The 24,934-nt window shown below is 42.3% G+C and overlaps 1 protein-coding gene and 1 long non-coding RNA gene across 2 annotated transcripts in view; one reads left to right on the top strand and one right to left on the bottom strand.

Annotated features, from left to right (window-relative positions):
- The first annotated feature begins 7,073 nt into the window (after positions 1-7,073).
- LOC129163838 (uncharacterized) lies at positions 7,074-8,186 on the top strand. The gene is made up of 3 exons (XR_008563634.2): positions 7,074-7,200; positions 7,859-7,918; positions 8,096-8,186. It is a non-coding gene; the product is annotated as an uncharacterized lncRNA (long non-coding RNA).
- A 3,239-nt stretch (positions 8,187-11,425) lies between these two features.
- The window catches only part of rasa2 (RAS p21 protein activator 2), a 40,289-nt gene continuing 26,780 nt past the window's right edge, over positions 11,426-24,934 (bottom strand). The window contains exons 10-24 of the mRNA XM_015951761.3: positions 23,833-23,986; positions 23,553-23,701; positions 23,201-23,315; positions 16,606-16,680; positions 16,310-16,433; positions 14,327-14,433; positions 14,170-14,253; positions 13,942-14,019; positions 13,790-13,863; positions 13,384-13,490; positions 12,963-13,045; positions 12,506-12,714; positions 12,183-12,286; positions 11,757-11,937; positions 11,426-11,649 (exon numbers count right to left, since the gene is read on the bottom strand). Coding sequence (XP_015807247.1) covers positions 11,619-11,649; positions 11,757-11,937; positions 12,183-12,286; positions 12,506-12,714; positions 12,963-13,045; positions 13,384-13,490; positions 13,790-13,863; positions 13,942-14,019; positions 14,170-14,253; positions 14,327-14,433; positions 16,310-16,433; positions 16,606-16,680; positions 23,201-23,315; positions 23,553-23,701; positions 23,833-23,986 — 1,675 coding nt within the window. The 3' untranslated portion in view covers positions 11,426-11,618. The remainder of the gene's footprint in view (positions 11,650-11,756; positions 11,938-12,182; positions 12,287-12,505; positions 12,715-12,962; positions 13,046-13,383; positions 13,491-13,789; positions 13,864-13,941; positions 14,020-14,169; positions 14,254-14,326; positions 14,434-16,309; positions 16,434-16,605; positions 16,681-23,200; positions 23,316-23,552; positions 23,702-23,832; positions 23,987-24,934) is intronic.

Below are 24,934 nucleotides of genomic sequence, written 5' to 3'. Positions count from 1 at the left end.
GTAATGAAAAAATAGAAATATTTCATTAAATTAACATTTAAATTATTTATATGCATCATTAAAAAAAACATGTTTTGAAATATATAAAGTGCACCAAACTTTACTCAGTCCATTCAACAATTCTAAATGGACAATTATATAACTCATCAATTAATTATTTGAAAGGATAATTTGTCAATTAAATGCTGAAAAAAATAAACAATACATTAATGAGGCAAGAACTTCTCTCTCTCTCTCTCTCTCTCTCTCTCTCTCTCTCTCTCTCTCTCTCTCTCTCTCTCTCTCTCTCTCTCTCTCTCTCTCTCTCTCTCTCTCTCTCTCTCTCTCTCTCTCTCTCTCTCTCTCTCTCTCTCTCTCTCTCTCTCTCTCTCTCTCTCTCTCTCTCTCTCTCTCTCTCTCAGCCCCACTCTAAGGGAGTTTGCAGTGTATTAGTGAGTCATATATTGTACAATCACAGTCATAAAGTTTTCAACCAGTAGTTTTATTTCAGTATGTATTTTTCCAGTATCACAAAAAATGTAATTTTATATGGTTAAAACCATCTAGCTTATGTGCACTTTTTAAAACACTGCCCAGCAAACATTCGGACGTTTAATGACAGTTGAACGGTCACAACTGTAAAATACCTGAAATTAAGAAAAATTAACATGACATCTACTGTATTTTCCTTGCCCGGACTGGAACTTGGATCCTCTGGAGTGAGAGTCACCCGCTCTCCCAGCTGAGCTATGCCAGCAACTACTGAATATCAGACTTTTTTATATAAATAGAGGGTAAAGTGCAGGGTAAACTAACCAATCAAAGGACAGAGAAGATCTGCCACAGGCCACGCCTCCAGAGTGCCAAAAGCCCTTACAGCCGAGCGAGCAGGAGTCAGAAACCGAGCGTGCAGTGAGGCTGCCGAGCGCGCACAGAGGCTGCCGCGCGCGCACGTTTTCCTCTTCCGTGTGCTCGTTGACAACGCGCGCACGCAGGTTTGTCACTTGTGCACATCCTTGTGCGCTCACAGACACAGTTTGCTCCCTCTCAGTGCACAAATGACCTCTCGCCATGTATATTTCCGCTCGCGAGTCCCGTTCACACGCGCGCTGCCATGTATATTTGCGCTCGCGAGTCCCGTTCACACGCGCGCTGTGGACCCAATGCGCGTGCACGGGTTGTGGAACGCTTTAAACGCCATAGACTTGACTTACATGGCAACTGTGAGTAAACAGTGATTCGTGACTTACCAACAAACTCCTCATAACGTGGACTCTCATCAGATCCGATGTCGGTTGAAAAGTTCTCCCTTCTTGGAATCTTTCAAATCTTCTTCTGTTGGATTTCACACACTATTTTGCTCCTTAGCGCCACACGACCACTAGTGTTTGGACTCGGAATTGCATCCACCTATAATCTCATCACCGCACAAAGGACAGATGAGTGACAGGACAGGGGCACTACAGGGGCCAATCATATTTCAGCAGGGGCCAGTGCCCCTGTGGCCCCGCCCCTAGAACCGCCAATGGGACCCATCCGCTCTGGCTCGCTACTGGGGTCCGGGTAGGTTTTCTGGACTGGTTTAACAAACGAAACATAATTTAGCGACCCGATCCTTCCCATTCCATGCCAGTTTGGCCGGTGGAAAAGGCCCTCTTAAAGGGACATGACTGTTGCCAGTCTACACACATCTTTTCATTTTTTATTATCAGTGGGTGTTCCGTTTTGTCTTGGCGCCCAAAATGCCTTGAAAAGGCCCTGTGTGTGTGACTGAGTTTTGATTATGATCTGATCAGATCATCTGAACTGTATCAAATATGTAAATATTACACGTGTATAACGTATTGTTTTATAAAACGTGTAGTGGAGATAAATCTACCTACAATTTACTTTCAAACACTTTGTTTTGTTTTCTTGTTTTTATTTAACTATTTTCTTGTCCTGTCTGTCTCTCATCTTCCTGCATCTCCCCTAAATTCTGCACAGAAATCTGCTGCCTGGATTCTTAATTACTTTTTCACCTCGCCAGTTACTTTTGAACTTAGCAGATCAAAGGGCTCAAGAGCGTGTTTCGATGCTGCGTCAGTGAGGTGACATCACAGCAGCACATGATGAGCGGAGCACGTCAGGAACGATTAAAAGACAGATTACCAGAGGATATAAACACATGTCCTCCCACACACACACACACACACACACACACACACACACACACACACACACACACACACACACACACACACACACACACACACACACACACACACACACACACACACACACACACACACACACACACACACACATACAAAGCTTTATTTATAAAGCGCCTTCCGCAACCCTGTCAGGAAGCCCAGGGCGCTGAACATGGTACAGTAGAAGTATAAAGAATAAATAAAAAATAAAAGCAATTCAGAAATAAAAGCAATTCAAATTACAAAATACAAATTACAAAAAAAGGTGAAACATTCTAGTACAGGACAGATGGGTATGAAAACTGAAAGAAATTCAACGTAAAAGAGGGCCGAATCAAACATGTTCAGGAAACGCCAAGCGGAGAAGGTGTGTTTTTAGGAGAATCTTAAAGGCTGGCAGAGATGGGGACAGCCTAACTGAGGGTGGCAACTGGTTCCAGAGAGACGGTGCTAGGACTGAGAAAGCCCGGTCCCCACGAGTACGACACCTAGAACGAGGGACAGCGAGCAGGCCTTGTTCAGAGGAGCGCAGAGCGCGTGATGGGGAATGTTTGTTCAGGAGTGTGGCTAGATAGGGGGGAGCACCACCCTGGAAGAAATTGTAAACAAAGACAAGGATTTTGAATTGTGCACAATAGCAAACCGGAAGCCAGTGCAGGGAGGTCGAAACTGGACTGATTTGGTCCCGTTTCCTGGTCCCAGTCAGGAACCTTGCTGCGCTGTTCTGCACAACCTGTAGGCGACGCAATCAGTGCGTTTACATGCAGCCAGTAACCCTTTTAAAACCCGAATATTCGCAATAACCCGGTTCCGCACGGCTATGTAAACACCGCCAAAAACCCGGCTATGCTCATAACCGGGTTTTTAAAAACCCGGTTACTACACCTGGGGTAACCCTTTTCTAACCCGAATGTTTGGTCGTGTAAACGCATATCGGGATATCCCCATCAAAGCGTGTGTTCTGCGCATGCTCTGTTCGCAAGGAATCTTGGTCTTTTGAGTAGCGAGACGTCTTGTATGCGCCAGAACACCGGAAGTAAACAAGTTGGGAGCAAAATGGCAAGTCGCGGAGCAGCACCACACTTTTGGAGTGACGAGGAAACTAAAGCGCAAACAAACGCAGTCGCTATCTCTTCCGAACTGGGAAACATGTTGTTGTTTTCACGGATACCGGAACAAGAAGAACCGGAAATGATGCATATTGCGTCTGGACGTAGTCCATACGTCGTGACGCTACCCCAACATCTGCATTTAAATTGGGTTATGCAAGTTAGGGGTAACTCTTTCTATTTATGCTTGTAAACGGGTTACTCTGATCAACTCAGAAACCCGAATACCGACCTTAACACGATCATAACCCGGACATTGGCTGCATGTAAACGTAGTCAGTGATGACACAACCCTGAATAAAGAGAGTTGCAGTAATCAAGCCTAGAAATAACAAAGGCATGCAGTACCCGCTCCAGGTGGGCTCTCGAAAGCATAGGCTTGATATTTGCAAGGCGTTTCAGGTGAAAGAAACTGGACCGGATCACTGAGTTGATGTGAGCCTCAAATTTAAGTCCAGCATCAATTTTCACTCCCAAACTGGTAACAACTGGTTTTGAGTAGGGAGAAAGAGGGCCAAGATCAACATAACGACCCACATTCCTGCTGTTGTGGTGAAAAACAATGAGCTCTGTCTTTCCCTCATTCAGATGTAGATAGTTGGCTATTAGCCAAGACTTTATCTCATTAATACAGGACACAAAGGACTGGATAGAGTGACCTTTCTCCTGACACAACGGAGAGTAAATCTGGCAATCGTCAGCATAGAGATGGAATGATAGGCCATGTTTACGAAAGACTGACCCCAGAGGTAGCAGATAAATGGCAAACAAAAGAGGACCAAGGATCGATCCCTGCAGTAACCCCCAGCGGAGCCCCTCCCAAGAAGAAAAAACATCACCCAGTTTAACGCAGAATGTCCTGTTGTGGAGATATGATCTAAACCAATCCAGAGCAGACCCTTTGATCCCAACCCATCGTTCCAAGCGATCGAGTAGAATCGCGTGGTTGACTGTGTCAAAGGCTGCCGTCAGATCTAACAACAGAAGCACCACAGATGTACCCTGATCTAGTGATAGATAGATGTCATTTAGGACCCTCAGTAGAGCAGACTCTGTGCTATGGCCAGACCTGAACCCTGATTGGAAAAACTCAAACAGATCAGAGTCGGCTAAATGTGAGACCAGCTGCTGATAAACGACCTTCTCAAGCAGTTTCAATGTAAAAGGCAGGGTAGAGATAGGCCTGTAATTTGTGATCACAGTGACATCAGCACCAGGTTTCTTCAGGGTCGGCCGAATAATTGCTGCTTTCAAAGCAGCTGGGACACCTGTGCTGAGGCTCCCATTGATAATCTGACCAAGTGATGGGCCAAGACACGGAAAGGCAGCCTTCCAGAGGCGAGGCGGCAGAACGTCAAGTGGAGAGCCAGATGGCTTCTGCCTCGCAACAAGCTCACTCAGCTCAGAGTATGAAACAGTATTGAGGGAGCTCAGGGTGGGTGGTGATGGAGGAACTGGAACAGGGTCAACAGAGTTACCAGAAATAGCTGCTGTAATGCCTGATACTTTATCTACAAAGAATTTGTGAAAAGCTTCAGAGTTTCCCGCAGCTGTAGGAGACATGGAGCTAGGCTCCTGTCCTGATACACCAGAACTGAGTTTAGCGTTTTGAAGAGAATCTTAGGATTCTTGGAGTTAGTTTCAATGATGTCTGCAAAATAGGCCATTCTGGCGGCCCTCACTGCATCCTGATAAGCAACCAGAGATGCTCTGAACAACTCACGCGAGACCTGTAGGCCATCCTTTTTCCACTTTCTCTCAGAGGCTCTACACGCCCGCCTACAAGCCCGCATGACATCAGAGAGCCAAGGCTCCCTCCTAGGCCAAGACTTGCAAAGGTTGAGAGGGGCAACCACGTCCAGGACCTGATTACAAAGTAAATCAAAGTGTTGTGAATAGTGTTCAGTGTTAGATGGATCAGGGTTAAAGGTCTCTAACCTTACAGACATACAGTCCACAAACTTTGAAATAGTTTCTGCATCCAGGGCTCTGAACCTAATAGCTGGAGCTTCACACACAGGGACAGGACATAGCAACGTAACATCACAGAGTATTGGAGAGTGGTCAGAGAACACAGGAGGCAAAGTCACAAGGTTCATGACAGGGAGACCAAAAGAGAGAACCGGGTGTGACCCCTGGCATGAGTTGGGGATGATACCCATTGAGTTAGATTGAATGAATCTAGCAAATTAAAAAAACCTTTAGCAAGCACATTGTCCGGACAGCAGATATGGATGTTAAAATCACCAAAAAATAGGATATAGTCATATTTTAGGATGCAGTCTGCCACAAGATCACAGAAATCATTAAGGAAGTTAGAGTCAGTCTTTGCAGGCTGATAAATCAGCACAACGAGCAGACAGGGGGAGATGCACAGTTCAAATAAGCATAGTTCAAAGGAAGAAAATGACATGGTGGGTGTAAGCTGTTTACAAGGAAAGCTGGATTTAAAAGCAACAACCAGCCCTCCACCTCTGCCCCGTGACCTGGGAATATTAAAACAGGAGCAGCCAGATGGTACCAGCTCCAGTAGGGCGCTTGAGTCACCAAACGGGATCCAGGACTCACAGATGCAGAGAAAACCCAAGTCATGCTGAATAAAAAAGTCACGAAGAATAAGTTTTGTTCAGCACAGACCTGGCATTGACTAGACCAAACCGGGTCTGCGGCGGGGCTGCTGCACCGAGATCGCGCACGAGCATGGTCTCCTTTAACTCTGTGCCCGTAACCGAGCACAGATTCTCCCAGCAAACCCCAGTCTGGCGAGATCTTCGAGCCGATCGGCCGTGGCGCGGTGCCAGTTCACCCTCAGAGCCGGCACACACACACTCTCTCGCTCATGATCCACTTCCATACCTTCCTTATCTTTTTCTTTAAATAAACTCTGTGACCAGATGTTCAGGGCATTTGCCCTGCGCACTTAATCATTATCTGGTTGTATGTCTGCCTCATTGTTTCTTGTCCCTTTTCTCTTCGACTCCAGGAAATGGGTTTTTGATAAACATATTGATTAAATCCATGACAATTACCCTGACCTGGATGACTGAGAACCTTCACCAGCATTTAGATTCATATGTAACGTGAGGAAATATGGGTTTTCTGTCACAAAGGTGGTGTTGGACTCAGCTGTGTCAAAGCTGGGTCGCTGAGAACTTTCACCCACAGATTAAGACCTGAACGCCAGCGAGTCTGGGAGGAAACCATAACATCTGCCACCTGCGGTACCAGAAGAAGGAGTTCTCATGGACAAGTTGTCATAACAAGTAAAAACATAAAGTTTAAACTTCCTTTTCTTGTTTTGAATGTTAAAAGTTTAATCATCAATTTGCTCATTATAAATGTGTTTTAATCAAATGAATGACTATTATGCTTTGGGGTAATTATAAGAGATTTAATGAATCCATAATTAGATAACGTTGAGAGTGTTTGTTGCTGACCTTCACACACACTCAAGCACACACACCCACACACAGATTCTCACAGTTAAACTCCAAAACACATTTGCTGACGCACACGTTTGCTTTGAGAGGAGAAAGGTTTTTGGTAAGTTTCAGTCTTTTGATTTCAGTTCGTGCTTGACAACGAAAGAGAGAGGACGTGTGAACAACCGCTGAAAGGGGGGAGCCGGTTGGCTCGTTCCCCCCCCCCCCCCCCCTTTTCTCACGCTGTTCCTGCCAAGCCAGGCAGAATAGCTGAATCGCGACTTCTAACGCAGACTCATTACCGAGTCTTTTGATTTCTGAGTGAATTAACTTAAGAAAGCGCATCGACAAAACGCTCTACCATCCACGTGTACCGAGGGCAACTCTGGACCGGTTCCGTTCGACACCTACGTCTCCTGTCAGCCGCCGGTGTCATCTGGATGAACCACAACGTCCTCCACGGCCCGGATCCGAAAGAGGGTCCACAAGAGTTCGGTGAGACAGAGCACGGTGTTTAGCGTTTGATGCAGTTCTCTGATAAGACCTAAGTTTATCCAAACCATCACTTCACTCAGACACCTGTTTCTTCCTGAAGCAAAATCAGATGCACACACGCATTCATCTCACCTCATGTTCAATTCTCATGACACTTTGCACACACATGCATCCATAATCACATCATATCACTCTCAATCTTCATTCACCGACAGAAGGTCTATTTGAGCAAGAACAGCATATCAACTGTTAAAGATTGTCCTACAAGTTGCCAATGTTGATTGTTATTTCCTGTTTGTCAATTTCAAAATCATTAGTTTAATTTGAAGAATTAAAACTTTTAATTGTCAAACTGGTTTCCTCATTGAACTGAAACACAGACACACAGATATTATCGTCAGTTTATCGATGAAAACAACCTTTGAGTCTTCTTAACAATATAACTGAGTAAAGACAGTTTCTCCTTACAATATAACTGAGCCAGTCAATATTTTCTTTACAAATATGGCTGAGCCAGCCAAATTTCTTTACACATATATTGACCCAGCATCAATTGGGCTCCGTTGTGTCGCAGATATCAAGATTTATTTTTGTTTTTAATCGATCAAATAGGTGCAGGTTAGTTTGAAGGAAATTAACTTACCGTCTACTTTTTTAGATGTAAGGCGATGCTGCTTCGTCTTCAAAATCTAGTTGGAAAGAGGAGAGACTAATCTGAGTAAGTACACCTGTTTCTATCTGAAACAACCGAGATCCTTCCCAAGATTGTTTCTGGTAAACTTGGTGCTGACTAGATAGGATTTACATCAAGTCTAGTATCACATTTAGCCAGCGTCCATTGCCATGCCCCCTAATGAAAGGTTACTGTTGTCTGTTACATGACAAATTTGTGCAGGATCTGCTGGAAAAAGGCAGAAGACAGGAAATGAGAAAAGACGAGAGGCTTCTACTTCACTGCTGACCGCAGGCCCTTGTGACAAAGTTTGGACCACATCACCAACTTCAGGACCAACTCCAGCTCCTCACACTACCTTCCAAATGAACTCAATGCATTCTCCACACACCTCCCATAGTGCATATTGTCATTGTCGGCAGGATACAAGGCAGGTGATCTTTTATGCTTCTGAAGAACCGTGAACTACTTGGTTTGAGATCATGAGCCTAAGCTGGAGGGTGACGGGTCACCTGTGGGAGTTCAATCCTACTTTCTTTCCCCCAGAGAAGCAAAATGGATCTGCTGCTGCGGAGCAGGTTCAATAATTCCATTCCTTGCATGTTATGCTGACCCCAGCATTAGAGGGGTCCAATGGGCCATTCCCATCTGTACCGGGTCGGCCCGGGCCGGGTAGCCCCAGCCTGGCCCGGTTGATTCCACACATCCTTGTCTTAAGCCCATGTGGGCTGATTCTACCCACCAATCAGAGGATTGCTCTAATGGAAGGTGTGAATTTGCTGTCAGCAGTGGGTGTGTTGGCCCTGGTCGGCCTGAAGCAGACCCCCTCGAGAAGAGGGCTGAAAATGAGCCTTGGTTGGCCTGGAAAAATACCAGGCCACCCAGATATGTAAACAACCTACGCTACCCGGCCCGGGCTGACCCGGTACAGATGGGAATGGCCCACAAGTGTGCTGCCAGGGTGGCCAGAGCGGTTACAGCAAAACAGCTAACATCAGGTGATGGGTGGATGTGACCTGCAGCTAGTTTTCTTTAAAGGAGCAACATGTAGGATTCAACAGTGGAACATTCACTAAACAGCCTACTCTCTCAATCATGTTGGAAGGAAGGTTATACGGAGACAGATTTCATTTTCAGCTGGCTTCTCAGATTTTCTCCATTCAAATACCCAAAGAGGGATGTAGTCACTGTTCACAATATGCAAGTTTGCAGAGTCTGCGCCGATCTAACGCTGCACAGACGTTTGAAGAATTGAAAGTGTTTTAGTCTATGACTGCAGTACATAGATGTAGCCACTGCTTCATTCCTACATATTGCACCTTTAAAGTGAAACTGTTAATTCTGTAAGGTACTGAAAACGTCAAGAACAAAGCTGCTTCAATCACTCTCTGTGAGAGGGATTTTGTGCAAAAAGATATGACAAACAGGTAAAGCAATGGCAACTTGTTTATTCTGAACAGACGAAGCATGGACCGTGAATGCAAAACTAAATGTTTCACTAGTATAAAAAAGAAGACATTAAACTGAATACAGAAAAGACCCGGACATGTGTAAATAATTGTTTTGCAACAGTTAAAATGAAAAAAAAAAGCTTCTTGATCAAAGCAATAAATAAAGCTTTAGATGAAGCCTTCAGGCCGTTCTCTGTAGTCTCCCTCTTTGTTCCAACACGTAAAAATGATTGGAGGTAAATGAGCTTGTTTTTAAATTAGCATCTGTAAAAAATTGGGAAGATTTAATGAGCAGACTTATGATCTGAAACTTAATTGTCCCATTTGCCATGCCAAAGTGCTTCATCCTAAATCAGGGACTCAGATGACATTTAGACTGGTGTTCATTTAAAGCAAACATAAATTTAAAATCCCTTTCAGATGGGTAAAACTCTTACAGGAACCTCATTGAGATCAATGCTGTATTCATGTGTTTGCACATTTAAACACATACTTTCTTATTTTCAGATATAATGCAAAAAAGAAAAAAGAAATGAACAGAATTCCCTTATTTAAATCAAACAGGCAGATTTTATATAAAATAGCAAACATTCTCCAACTGTCTGGTCTTAAAAAATTAGGCTGACAAATGACAACTGATTTTTGTTATTAATTACGTTAATAGATGCATTGAAATTTCCCAAATAAAATCAGGAAATTGAGTCAGAAATCAGATTCTAAAAAATTCAGTCTTGCTTTGTGAAAGTTTTCAGCTGATAAATAATTTTACGGTGAGTTTTGGCTCATTTGGTCCCAGCCTGCATGCGAAGGGCGTCGGCTGCAGCTTCAGGTGAAAACTCGAAATAAACGTGATGTCATCAATGCAAAGATAGAAAAACAGCTTCTCTTCAGAAACAGACTGAAATCACCCAAAATGGCATGTTTGAAATATGATACGACTTATGTGCACGTACAGATGTGGTTAACCCTGTAGCATTAGAAATGTCTGATAGGTTCAAATTATTTCAAGTTTGGTTTTCTTCATTGTTCAGACGCGTAGGACTGATCACACAGAGGAGCGAAAATAAGGACAGGAGTGAATCAAACCGCTTTTAGTCAAAAACGAACGATTATTTCAGTAAACTGAACCGTCACAATGTGAAAGGTTTGTCTTTTTTCTGTGTGTGGCTGTTCACATTAGCATATCTGAGAGCCGTAATTATTATTGAACCGTTTAGTATTCTGTCTGTTCTGGCAGTGAATGATTGAGTCGACAGCCGTGGAGGATTTTCAGCTTCTGATTGTGAGCATTAAAAACAAACAGCTGGAGCTGCGGTGTGCTGCTGGTGAGAAGAATGGGCGTGCATTATGGGTTTAGTTGATATGATTGTCTGATCGATTCTCTCTGCGGGTCTAGGTGTGGGAGGCTCTCGGTAAAACTACACACCGCACCGATACGATTCACGACCACAGAAAAACACAACTCTTCACCACAGTCATGCTGTCAGGACTCCAAACGCAACGCATGCAAACCGCTTGCCCTAATTCAATAAAAGATAAAGATGTGTTAGGAAAACCTTACACACAAACCGAACATATATCATTTGTCTCAATTTTAAACAGTTTGTATACAAAATACATTTACACGTATAGTCCAAGAGATTGCCTTTGGTCGAGAAAAATATCTTAGTATTTACAGGCATTAAATGTTATTTTACAAGAATGAAACAAATAACAAAAAGTACTCAAGATCATGTAACTGATCAAAATGAGGAAAGCTGATACCAAGTATCTCATCATTTCCATTCGGACAGTTCCAAATATTTAAAGTGCATCTGCATTTTTTTCCTCAGCATTAAATGTGAAAGAAACCTCCATCAATAAGGCAGATTGGTACACACACACACACACACACACACACACTTGTTCAGAAGGACACTAAGAGATTGAAGGGGCACGGCTAGATGACAATCCTCCAGAATGATGATTTATAAACTAAATGGGGACTCGTTGCAGGTGTTATTATAAACCAAGTGAATAATAATAATTTTAACAATAAAATAATAGCAGCCTCTTCACACACCATCTAATGATGCTTCTGTCACACAGCTGTAAAAAGAAAGGGACATCAATCATGGGAGGAAACAATCAGTCAGAGTTCATTCATAGTGGATGAAACACACGAGGAGGTCACGTTGTTTAGCATTCTCCTGGTCACAGAGCGGCCATCTGACTTCATGAGGACCACCGAGCTTCTCTGTGCTGCGCTGCCACCTGCTGGTGTGGCTGTTTCTGGCCACACCCGGCCACACAGGTTAGGAGGTTTTCCCCACGATGGGGTTGTCACTGAATCAGTAGAGCAGAGGGACAAAGGGAATCATGAATCCATAATTCATTCACCTGCCTGTTCCCACACTAGAACTTGTGTTTTACGTGTTTGATAGTGAACTTACAGGCTTCCGTACTGTGCTGTGATGTTGTTCCTGCTGTTGTGCTGCCTTTGCAACTCCTCCATGACGTTTCGGAGCTGTTTGAGCGTCTGGAATGTCTCTTTGGGTTCCTGAATGGTGAACTTGGAGTATTCCTCTTGCTCTCGCTGAGGGCCCTGGTACACCGCCATACTGGCACACGCATCTACAGAGAGGGCACACGTTACTGCACATCCTAACCCAATCTAAACCATCAGAAACAGACACGTGGAACGTGTTAGTGAAGTTGTGCATTAAGTGTGGTTTCAATATGAGAAAAACTGCTAAAGTATCTTTATACACGTAACATCTTTAAAAAAAACTTTATTAAAGGTCAGATCTGTGACAATATCTGGGTCAAGCCTTCATGCCTCGAGGGTCAAAACTTCATGCCTCGAGACTGATACTGACCCTCCATGTTCTGGAGCTTGGCTTCATTTGAGGAGAGGAGGGAGAAAATTCTCTCTGCTTCCCGGTCACAGTCAATGTCCAGCTGCAGGTTGGCCAGCATGGTGCTACAGCAGGAGAAACACAAAACGTGGAGTAAAATAATAATTAAGAGACAGAAAAGCTTTGTCAAATAGAGCATTTATTACAGAACTTCCACTTAAAATGATCAGATTGTTACCAAGTTATCTTATTCCTGAGATTCTACACAGGACGTCAAACCTAAGAGCAGTTTTTTTGAGAGTGATGGGTGATTTCATCCCGTTGATGTACTGAGCAGCACTCACATTGTGCAGGGCTTGCAGCCTGGAGCGGTGGTACTCTGGAGTTTGCAGCACTGCCAGGCTCCGCCCGTGTAAATGGACGGGTGGAAATTCGCCAAGCGTCCCTCGTTGCAGCGGCTGACCTGACCCAGGGTCTCCAACCACTCGCTGGCCTCCACACAGTTTCCTGCCTGAACATAAAGAGGCTTCTCATTGTGGACCACCTGAAACATCTGACAGGAGAAAAGAAAACAGGAGTTCAGTAAAGATAGGACACACTTCCTACATCTAAATAAACTCATCTTTCACTTTCAGATTGTCATTTCCAAACTCTTAACTGAATCAGCGAGAGCTCATGCGACCAGAAGCGTTCGGGTTTTATTTGCTTTACCTCAGGGAACTGATACTGGCTCTAGTTCCCTTTCACAAGGGGAAACCAATATGAGGTGATGACTGACAGATCACAAAGAAAATGGCTCACATTTTTGCGGTTAAAGGCACTTTCATCCAATTTCTCCACCGCCCGGATGTTTTTGATGTTGATGGTGCAGAGGGCCTCTTTCCCTGTGGAGCATAAAGCATTTCTGTCCTGTTTATGCTACAAACAGTGAAAAGATCTAATAACACTACCGGTGGAGCAATTACAAGATGCTGACAAACTGCAAATGTAACAAAATCTAAAAGTTTACCAAAAAAACAAACAAACAAATATTTTATTTCAAGTCATTTTTGTCCCACAATTAAAGGTCAAAAAAGTCTAATTCATCTGTGAATCCTCCGTTTAGAAGTACTGTCTGTGCATGATCAGGACTATTCCAGCATTCACACCAATTAGCGGAAACAAAACCTGCTTATGTTAGCGGTAGTTGGACTGGGCAGCTGGTGATGAACAGGAGTCTCACCTTTACATTTGTGGTAGGACAGCTCCCTGTTGGTCACTCTGAGCCATCTCTTCTTAAAGCGTTTCTTCACAAGAGACTTTTTTGTTTGGGTGCGTTTCTGCACTTCCCTGTGTATAAAACTCATGTTTTTACTCATTTAGGGCAATTAAATTAATAATATAACATATGCTAATAAAATGTGGAAATGTATTTCACTTCAGTAACATAAAAATGCAAAAAAAATTCATGTCCGTCTTTACGTGCACGTTTAAAATATTTAATAGAATTTTTATCTGATTGCAGCAGAAGCCTCCTTCAACTTTTATCACAAACATCTTTCTGTATTTTCCCATCTCATATTTTATGTGGCGAGTAATTAAAGCAGCAGCGACAGCTGTAACGTGGTACCGGCTCCTCACTAACTCACCCCTCCTTCAGGACAACAGCATCCTCCACTCCGCTGGACTCTTTGTTGACAGTAGATGAGATTTCACCAAGAAACTGGAAACAGAGTAAATGATGACACAAAAACAAATATTGAAAATGCTTTAGAGCTTTACAAATTTTTAAAACAAATACCTTTTTCACTTTTTCAATGCAATTGTCTTCTTGGAATAATTTGAAGAAGTCATACATGTAGCTTTCTTTAAAACTGGACTAAAGAGGGACAAAAAAAAAGATTAATCAAAGATACAATTAAACATTCAAACAAGTGTTCCTCTAAATGACATTCAGCTTAGACTTTGGGTTCATCATTTTAATTTCTGCTGATTTATTAAGGCATTGGTTTATGTGTCCCTTTCTCACCAGTTTTTTGGACAAACTTCCCCAGCTTCCCAGAGTCTGGATGGTTTTGGAGATGAGAGTGAGTGTGCGGGATATCTCCGGATCCTGCAGCCACAGAAAACACAAAATTACTCAAGTGTGCAGATGACTGATTTAGTGTTTAGAGGCTTAAGCTTACAGGGTGATGGGGGCGCAGTTGGAAGGAGTGTGGGGAGAGAACGGCCACGGCAAAAAAACGCAGGAACACAAAGCTGCTCACAGCCGAGTACTGAACATGTGGGTCACCTGTAATCAGACTAGTTAGTGTAATGAAAACAGCTAACACACACACACACACACACACACACACACACACACACACACACACACACACACACACACACACACACACACACACACACACACACACACACACACACACACACACACACACACACACACACCTCTAAAACAACAACACAGAACTCTTCCCAATATTAAACATTTAATCTTGACTGCAATTATAAATCGGCTTCAGGTGTTATTTAATTCCATGACTTATTTAAATTAAAGCAACTAAAATAAAGAAAATGAACAACAGAACACTCCGAACGGTTTCTGAAAGAGTGACTACACAATTACAACTCTAGGATCTTTAAGGTGGTCTAACTACTTTTTTATATTCAGCTGGAATATGTCTACATGAAACTTTGTTGGGGCTCAAAATGACCGAGGATCCTCGATAAAAGGCCAAATACAACCCTGTAATAAACTTGTCCGTGACATGAATGTCAAAGGAGCTGTGTGCTGATTGGCCAGTTTGCTCTGATGGCTCCATGACAACCTGAAGCTAAAAAAAAAGTCTACAGCCATGTACGATATCAGGACAACTCAACTGGCCGGCATTCACTCAAAGTCTGGAAATTCCCAGTACATCCTGGAATGTGAGTGATGTCTATGGTGTTTTCCTCTTGTCCAACACAGATGTTAGCGGTAGCTCAGGTTAGCATTAGCAGTAGTTTGGGCTAGCATTAGGAATAGTTTACGCTAGCATTAGCAGTAGCTTAAGCTAGTGTTAGCAGTAGCTTTGTGTAACATTAGCAATTGCTTGGGGTGTTTCTCAATGCCAAGGAACCTCTCCTTGATGTGTTGTTCTCGCCCCGGTTGCCTAGGAGATACGCCAAACGTGTGTGTGTGGGGGGGGGGGGGGGGGGGTAAATTAGGCTAATTTTAGCAGTACTTTGGCTAGTATTAGCTTAGGCTAGCATTAGCAGTAGTTTAGGCTAGAATTAGCAGTAGCTTAGACTAGCGTTAGCAGTACCTAGCATTGTTTGCTGGTTAGAATAAACTTGACCAATATTTTTATATTGGTGATGTAAAAATGGGTTGGGTTATGCAAATTTAAGGGGACGTGTCTTCGCCTGTCATGTGTTAAACCAGCTTTCTCAGGGTGAACCATTTCTCAGTGGCCATTCCAACATTTCTAATTTACATGGGAAAGCAGGTCAGAGACGGCACACACGTTTGGTATGCTATATTAGACACCCTAAGCTGTCTTTTTTCAACAACATGTTAAATGCGAATTTGAATTCAAGGATCCCACTGTCTGTCTTTTGAAAGCATCGTGGTGCAAGGGCGATGGGAAAATATTGTGGCATTCATGTTGCCAAGCTTAATAATATTCCCACAATGGCAGACATCATTGCGTAACAGATGGTGATTTTATGATCTGGTGTGGAATATCCGCCGTGCTCTGGCTGGCAACGATATTGAAAATGAAAGTAAATGCAGGCAGTCAGTTTTGCTTTTGCCGTGCAGAGATCCAGGAGCTTCTGGCCAGTATCGCTGAAGCAAGGGACAGACACCTTTTGGAGCAGCTTATGAAAAGACTTAACAAGCATGACTTCAATTGGCATAAAAAACAAGTTACATCCAAGCTAAAAGGAAGTCCATGAGAGCACAGAGACTCCTCCCACACCCCATTTATACCGCCATCACATAATCTTTTGTGATCGTGCAACATTACCACCACAGGCTGACCACTTATAAATGACCAAGGGCTCCCAGATACTGCCTCCACTTTGCAGCAAAATCACACCATTGTTTTACGAAAGCGGTTTGAAAGAACCCTGAAAATAGTAATGATGACATGTGATAACTTTTTCCACCATTTTGTTCATACCTGGGAATCGTTTGCAGGCCAAGTGTCTGAGAGACCTGAATACGTCGCACATGAGAGGGGGGCAGTTGGCACTGGATTGGGTGATGGAGGAGAAGACTTTCTTCACATAAACATGAAGGTTTTCCTGCAATAAAAACACAATGGCTGTGTGACTGAAGTGTGCTTCTGTGTTTATACCAAAACATTACACAAGCGGCTGTAAGGTTATGATATTACAAAGAGAGAAACTCAATGCTACAGAGATAACTCGGCTTTTGTTAAGCCTGAGAGAAAGCAGAAGGGCGAAGAACGTTTACCTTGTTGACCTCCGCATTGTCACCTTCCTTTAGTCTGATGGGGTCAATTTCACATGTTTTGTTAGATTCACAAATCTATGAAAACATAAAAGAAATAAAAATATTTAAACAGTGAAGTCAGTTGGGTAGAGGACTATAAATAGGAGATGGGGTTCAAACCTACCAACATCTGATAGTATGACACAAAAAGGCAGAGCTCTGAGTGGATTTAAACTGTACAGATTCTGGTCATGAAATGAGAAGTCCACGACAAAGTTGATTGATTTCAGTAATTTCGTTCAAAAGTGAAACTTGTGTGTTAGAGTCATTCATTACACACAGACTGATATATTTCAATTGTTTATTTCTTTAATGTTGATCATTGTAACTGACAACTAATCAAAATCCCAAATTCCGTATCTCAGATTATTAGAATATCAATCAATCAATCAAAGATATTTATTAATCCCAGAGGGAAATTAAGACCAATGCAAAAAAAAAAAAAAAAAAAAGAATTTTAGAAACTGCCAAACAACTGAGCGGTGTTTTTAGCAGATTGTTTCAAACATGTGGAAGTAAGTCAGATTCCAACTTTGTGGAAAACTTCAATTATAATCCCAATCCCAATCCCAAAATGAAGTACCTCAAAGGCACTGTCTGATTTTAGACCAGTAGCACTCACATCTCTTGTGATGAAAACTTTTGAGAAAATTTTAAAATCTGAAATTTTATTTCTGACAGAGGGGAAACTTGACCCACTTCAATTTGCCCATCAGCAAAACAAGGGTGTGGAGGAAACAGGGCTTTTTGTATTGAACACGGTCTACAGGCACCTTGATAAAACGGGGACTTGTGTAAGGCTCTTGTCTGCAGACTTCAGCCTTTAACAAGATGCAGCCCCACATCCTGATTGAAAGACTTGCCAGTGTCTAATTTGCCCAATCAGCTTCTTTTATTGATTTTGAACTTTCTTACGGAGAGGATCCAGCGAGTGTTTGTGAACGGTCAGATGTCCCTGACATCAATGTCCAACACCAGATCTCCTCAGGGGTGCGTTCTGCCCCCCTTGTTGTTCATTCTGTAAACAGATAACTGCCAGGTCACTCAGAACAACAGGTTCTCAGTCAAGTTTTCAGACGACAATGTTTTGATGTCCTTGCTTTCGGGATCTGAAATGAACCATGGCCCTGCGTTGTCAGACTTCATAGAATGGTGCGACAGTAACTGCCTGGACTTGAATGTTACACAAACCAAGGACATGGTTATTGATTTTAGATGCTCCGCACCACCCCATCTCTCCATCTCAGCAGCAGTATCATCCACGGTGAAGTGGTTGAGGAGTACAAATATCTTTGTTCTGGGATCGACAACAAGCTGCGGTTTGTCACAAACACAGACTCCATTTTTAAACGAGCTCAGCAGAGAATCTATCTTTCAAGGAAATTGAATTATTTTAATGTGAATAAAAGGATTCTCTGCAACTTTTATTGCTGTTTTATAGAAAGCTTTTTAACCTTCTCATTTGTTTGTTGGTACAAAGCCTCGTCTATGAAGGATAAAAATAAGCTGCAGAACATTATCAAAATCTGCTCTATAATTATTGGAGCAAAGCAAAGAGACTTACGGTCTCTATGGGAGGATAGGGCACTAAAAAAGGCTAAAGGTATCTTAGGTCAGCGCCTCCATGCTCTGCACTCTTGAGCTTTCACTCATGCCCTCAGGACGTCGTTTTTATGTACCTTATCGGAAAACAAACCGTTTCGCCAACTCCTTTGTTACATCGGCTACTGAACCGCTTAACTCTGAGTCTGGAAGGGTTGCTAAATAACACTGGCCTTTAAGTATGAGCCCATTTTAGAGGGCTACTGCTCACTTATGTTTTCGGGATGTTGGTAGTGACACACATTGTGTGATTGTTTGATGGACTGTATAAGTGAGTGATTGTGTTTTTCACAATGTTGATCTTGTGGTAAGCTACAAATTAATTGTCCCTTGGGGACCAATGAAGTTTTCTGATTCTGATGGCCAACTGAAAGGTATGATCATGTACATAACTCAGTATTTAGTTGGGGCTCCTTTGACCTAGATTATTGCAGCAATGCGGCGTGGCATGGAGCTGACCAGTCTGTGGTACTGCTCAGGTGTTATGACTCTGAGAGCCCATGTTGCATTGATAGTGGCCTTCAGCCCTTCTGAATTGTTGGTCTGATGTATTACATCTTCCTCTTCACAATACCCCAAAGATTTTCTATGGGGTAGAGGTCAGGCGAGTTTGCTGGCCAATCAAATCAGGGATTCCATGGTCCTTAAACCAGGTACTGGTATTCCAAAAGGGTTCAAATGAAGACAGCTTGACTTCTTTGGTTTCTTGAAGATGTTTTGCTTCTAATCAGAGGAGCTTTGTCAATTTTAACTGGAATTTGGGAGAGTCAAGCTTATAAACTGTGACCTAGACTGAAACTGCTTAGGAATGACATTCAAAGCTGCATTGTAGGTACTGGAAAGGTGAAATCTAAGAAAACCAAGAAGTAGAAGAAGAAAATCACAGACCATTTACAGAAACTGCTAAAGGACAAAGTAATCAACTGCACATTTTACTACATACTATCCAGGAGAAGCCACCCCATGTATACACGGTCTTCCAAAGATTCACAAGGAAGGAACACCACTCAGACCCATCATCAGCAGCATCAATCCTGGCCCGGCTGGTTAGAAAGACCCAACATCAAATATAGAATTCGGTGGACTTTGCAAAGAAAGTTCACGATCTCAAACTGGCTCCAGGGAAAACCATTGTCTCAGTTGACACATGTATACCCAGATGAAGCAGTGGAAGCAGTTAGGAAATAACTGGAACAAGATGGTTCTTTAAAGGAGAGGACATAATTTACTCCAGACCAGATCTGTACCCTCCTGGATCTCTGCCTTTCTACCACCTACTTCAAACACAATGACAAGTTTTACCCAAGCCTCCATAATTCAGTTCTGGATATGAAGCAAACAAAGAAGTGGCAAAAATTGCAGCTCCACCCTCATCCACTGGGGGCTGGTGTCAGAAATGAGTAAATCCTCCTCATTGACTACCATGTTAAAAATGCCAATTTCACAGCAGAAATAAACATGTTTACAGCCTAGTTACAAAAACATATTTTAGGTTTAAAATATCTAGTTTACACTCATGACAACTCTGAGGGGGTGCATTTTTGTTACTCTTCTGTTTAAGTGCATTAAATGCTTAGAAAGCTGAACAATTAATGAGCATCCATGTTACTTCAGACCTAGATCCGAAGAAAGGCCTCAGCCTAGCAAGAAAAATGTGGTAACGCTAAAAACACCAGAGAAAACTGTGTTAGCTTTGGGTTAGCATACAGCTAATGTTCCGCTAACCTCCATTCGTGGTGAATGAGCTGATCCAAAAGAACAGGGCTCCTGATAACAGCGGTCTGGCTCTGCTTGTAATTTAAGAGTCCCAGTCCATATTAGATCTCCACAGGCGACCAGCATGACTACAAGTTCCAGTTCATTTTATTTATAAAGCCCGTTCCCAACCCCAATCACGGGGGCCCAATGTGCTGAACATGGTGCACAGAAGCAGCACAATAAAACAGCTCTATAATAAAATACTGAGATAAAAACATTTAAAAACAACAACAAAAAAGAGCTGAAAACAATATAAGAATAGTGATCAAAAACATTAAAATATGAATAGAAACAACTAAGAAACAGATCTAAAATACAGCTTAAGCCTTGCTTTAAAAGTGGGCAGCAATGTGGACTGTTTGATTTCTTGTGGGAATTGGTTACAAAGCCGAGGACCCAGAACTGCAAAGTCATGATCACCCCTAGACTTACGTTTGGTTTATGCTTGATGCGTCCACGAGGTTCGCACCGCTCCGTGCTGCAAAATTGCGTCATTTTAACAACCACGCCCCTCCACCGCGCCTCCGCACGGCCCAAACTTTCCGCACCGTGCACCTAGGAAATTTTCTAACCACGCGGACGGTCGGAGGCGGAAAAACATGGCAGACTGGCAAGAACTAGTATGGCAGAGGTTCGTAAATACAGACATTTGTATGATTCAGCTCTCAAAGATCACCGTGATCAACATGTTGTTAATAATTCTTGGAGAGAAATAGCTCACACTGACGGAAAAGACGAGGACGCTGTTAAAAACTGCTGGAATGCCATGTTGTAAACAACAGTAATTTTTACTTCTACTATGGTGTAGTGTTGGTTGCATGCCATACAGCTCCATGCTGCCCCCTACAGTTTGGGAGAATATTGGCTCACCGCAGAGACGAGCCGCATGAACCATAAACGCTGCAAGTTGTGAAGCGCGTTCCATCCACGAGCCTCATCACCAAGCGGAAAGAGAATGCGTCACGCATAAACCAAGCCTTACTCTTTGATCGCATTACCACCAAAAGGTCACTCTGATCCGAACGTAGCGATCTAGCAGGGACGTAACGGGTCAGCAGGGATGCTAAATAAGGTGGCGCTGATAATATATATATATAATGAAATGAGTGAAATGTGTTCATGACACTGAAGCACCAAAAACAGTTTTCTTGATTGATACGCAGTAAACATAACAAAATACCAACAAACTAATAAATATTATATATATATATATATATATATACCTACATAGTTATATATGTCTAAATAGGAATATGTATATATGTATCATAGACAATAACAACACTAAGAAAACAAGGCAAAAAAATAGGGCTGCACAATATATCGAAAAATTATCGTCATCGCGATAACAGGACGTGTGATAGGCCCATCGCAAAGCACGTCAAAAACGGCGATAAATGTTTGGTTCAAACATTTCCATCCGTGTCATTCATCAACTTTTTGTAAACCAGCTCTGTTTTTTACGCTAAAGTATTATTTGACCATTCAAATGTAGCCCTTCTGATATGCGGCCAATCAGATGGGTCCGTTCACGTAATACGCCCGCCCCCTACGAGCTGCCCTGCGCTGCTCGGCTGTCTCCATCCGAAGGTTGAGATGTTTGCCAGCTTACATAACCGCTCTTGTTTTCGGCACCACCACTTCCTCCGCTCGCCGACACCGGAGCGTCGGAGACAGTGCTGCCGAGCGGAGCTTCCCGGGCTGCGCTTACTTTGGGCCGCTGTGCCGCCGCCTGGTTCACCCGCTACAGCACAGACGGTATCCCCAAAATTCCACCATCTCCGCTCCGCTTTCTGCTCGCTTCCCTTGTTCGTCATGCTGGCTCAGATTAACGAACGCACTTTGTGCTGAGGTTTCTGGCTCCGGTTAGCTTTCCAGCTAAAAGGCTACAGCACTCTCCTCCCAGTCCCACCCTGCTAAAGAGGGCCTGGAAAAGTTCCCCCACACATCAAAGTGATTTTTCATTCATGAGCTTTTATAACCTTGTAAATCAGGATAGTTGATTTGCTGCTGCACATAAGTCAGTCAGAATCTCTGCTAGCCGGTTATCTTAAGAGGAGCTAGTTCAATTTGTTAGCTTGTTATCAGAATCATAGTTGCAGTTTCATCATCTGAGCTGCTTTTTAAGATCTAGGTAAACTTGTTCAATTTGGGGTTAAAAACAAACGTTTTCACATATTTTCCATGTAGTTTTTTTTGCCAGTTCCTCTTCTGAAAGGTAGACAATTGTTTTTCCCTTTTCCTCAGAAAATCTTAATGTTCTCCTAGTTTGGCCCAGCACAGTTCACTTCCCAATTACAGCAACAGCCTTATATCATAACCACATAAGTGGAGAAAATGTTCAGTAGCAATGAGAGAGAATTTGCTGTTGCATGTAAGTGATGTTAACTATTATTTAACATTTAAACTTATTTTCTGATTTTTTTTTATTTATTCCAAAAACCCTGGTAAGGGATGTTTTTCTGTATTTGGAGCATCAGAAAAAGTTTTATGGTGGAGGTGATGTTTTAAAGTCACTGAGAAACTGCATGCATGCAGTTTGTTGTTTTGCTGCTAATACAGTAGCAGGTGCAGCTGCATATTTTTGCAATAAAAATGTTATGTTGTAATGGAATTTATGCATTAGTTTTTGTTTGCTTTGAACCCAGAGCAGACGTCACACGCCAGATGACATCAACGCTGCATACTTTAGTATTTGTTCATTTATCGTGAGTAATATCGATATCGCAATATTAAGCACTGTTATCGAATATCGTAGGTTTTCCTAATATCGTGCAGCCCTACAAAAAAAAAAAAATTAAATAAATCTGCAATTGTGATGCAATCCAATATGGCTGCCACCTGATGACATCATAATATGCAAATTATGTGAGTGAATTTGTTCCCATCACAAATTTGGCTCATACTGAAGATTTTTCTAATTTACAATATTCCTCTATCTCTAACCAGATTTAAGCTACAAGCTCTTTAAATAGTGAAATAAAAAATCATATTTTACTGAAGAAACTATGGCGCCTAAAGGGTTAAGGAATAAACATGTGAAACATTTTAGTCTGTGTAATGAATGAATCCAGTATTCAAGTTTAAATTTTGAACGGAATTACTGAAATACATCAGTTATGACATTAAAATTTCATGGCCAGCACCTTTACTGTGTGTGTGTGTGTGTGTGTGTGTGAGTTAGTCCTTTTCATACCTCATCGATTACAGGCTTTAGCGTAACAGCCAGGTAACTCTTCCCTACAATCTTCATCATGTCGTCGATGCAGCGAGTTGCCAGAGAGTTGCCACGGAAAATAGTGTTAGCCTCCCTGCACGAACAAGGAAGTATTCCACAAAATCAGATTTCAATGTTCTTTTTTAATACACTTCAGCAAAAACAACATTAATGCAGTTAAACAGATTCCACACTTAAGCTCAGATTTATTTCAATGCCGTTTCCTGTTTTATATTTGGGTGTGGCTAAATTATTATAAGGAACTTGACTTTCTAAAGTGATATCTGACTGTGTCTCTGCCACAGAGGACACTGGACATCAGAGTACTCACTGAGTGTTCTCCAGCTCTAGTGCTGCCACGGCAGAGACGAAAGGCACAAAACGATTATGATAAAGCAGCAGTCGGACCATTGGCAGAACCGCCTCGTATCGCTCTCTGCAGATGTCTCCCAAGATGTGTGCTGCTGATGCTGAGATGGGCTGAAAGATTGTGTTATTTTAGATTGAAATATTTCAGAGAGGAACAACTAGTAAAGCTGACACACCTCAACAATAAAATAGCAGAAATACTACTTTGCCCTTTGATTCAGAGTAACAAGCTGCTGTGTTACCTTTCCATCTGGGGATTTGAGCAGCAGGTTGCAGAGTGGTGTGTAGCAGGCAGATGGCAGCACCGTGTCTTCAATGTAGGTCAGCTTTAAACGCAGGGATCCTAAATCATCAGATTTGGATTTGCTGCCGTTCCCTTTGGGCTGGAGGAGATACCTGTTAAGAGGACAGAGAGACAGAACAGTTTGGAAGACTGTCTTTGTCACAGTTCAGTTAGTCCCATAAAAAAGAGCTGACAGTCTGAAACATTGATACATGGACGTTTAACAGATAACTGGTGAAAAATGCTTTTTGACAGTAAGGTATAACCAGATCACAACAAAATTGGTAAAACTCCAAAAGTCATTTAGCTACTTGAAATTAGAGATGGAAATTTGGATATAACTGATAAGGATGAACAGATCTGATTAATCAAGATACAAATCAGCTGCTCAACTAAAAAGATGTTCAAAACTTGACTGGATCTAGAAAAGCACCTTTGTTAATGCACCTGTAGCTTTTATCACATCACAGCAACATAAAAGCAGCTGCTCAACGTCATGTTCCCCAACATAACAAAGTAAAGGAACATGACACACCAACGAAAACCTTTCATAGCCTTTCAGGTTTTTAGACAAAAGCTTGAAGCTCCAGGATTCTTCCAGGAACCAGGAAACCATGTGTCGAGAGTAAAACCAGCAAGATGTCCACAAGATTAAAATCCACCTAACTTTGCTTTAATAAAATATGAATTAGAACCATTTTAAATGCTTTTAGAACCACAACAGACCCTGAAAACTGAATGAAGGCGAACAGACTTCAACAGAAACTAGGTGCTAGAAAAGGTTTTATAGCAACAACACAAACCAGATGAAAGCAGCGGAGACATAACTAAGACCCAAATACAGACATTCAGTTTTTCAATACAGTACACCTGGCTTTTATTATGGAATAAAATCCATGTGAAGTAATGAAACGGTTTAATTTTGGCCCCTTGAGGTCTGATTTTTGTTCTTATGCCGTCACATGACTTTGTTTAACCTGTCAATTGTTTTTATTTTAGGTTTCTATCTGCGTCAGAGAAAAATCAAGGTTTTAGTGAACACTTACAAATTCCTCCACATT

This window comes from Nothobranchius furzeri, chromosome 13, assembly GCF_043380555.1.
Source record: "Nothobranchius furzeri strain GRZ-AD chromosome 13, NfurGRZ-RIMD1, whole genome shotgun sequence".
Taxonomy (NCBI): Eukaryota; Metazoa; Chordata; class Actinopteri; order Cyprinodontiformes; family Nothobranchiidae; genus Nothobranchius; species Nothobranchius furzeri.
The sequence above is the reverse complement of the archived record's forward strand: the minus strand, read 5'-3'. Positions and strand labels throughout refer to the sequence as shown.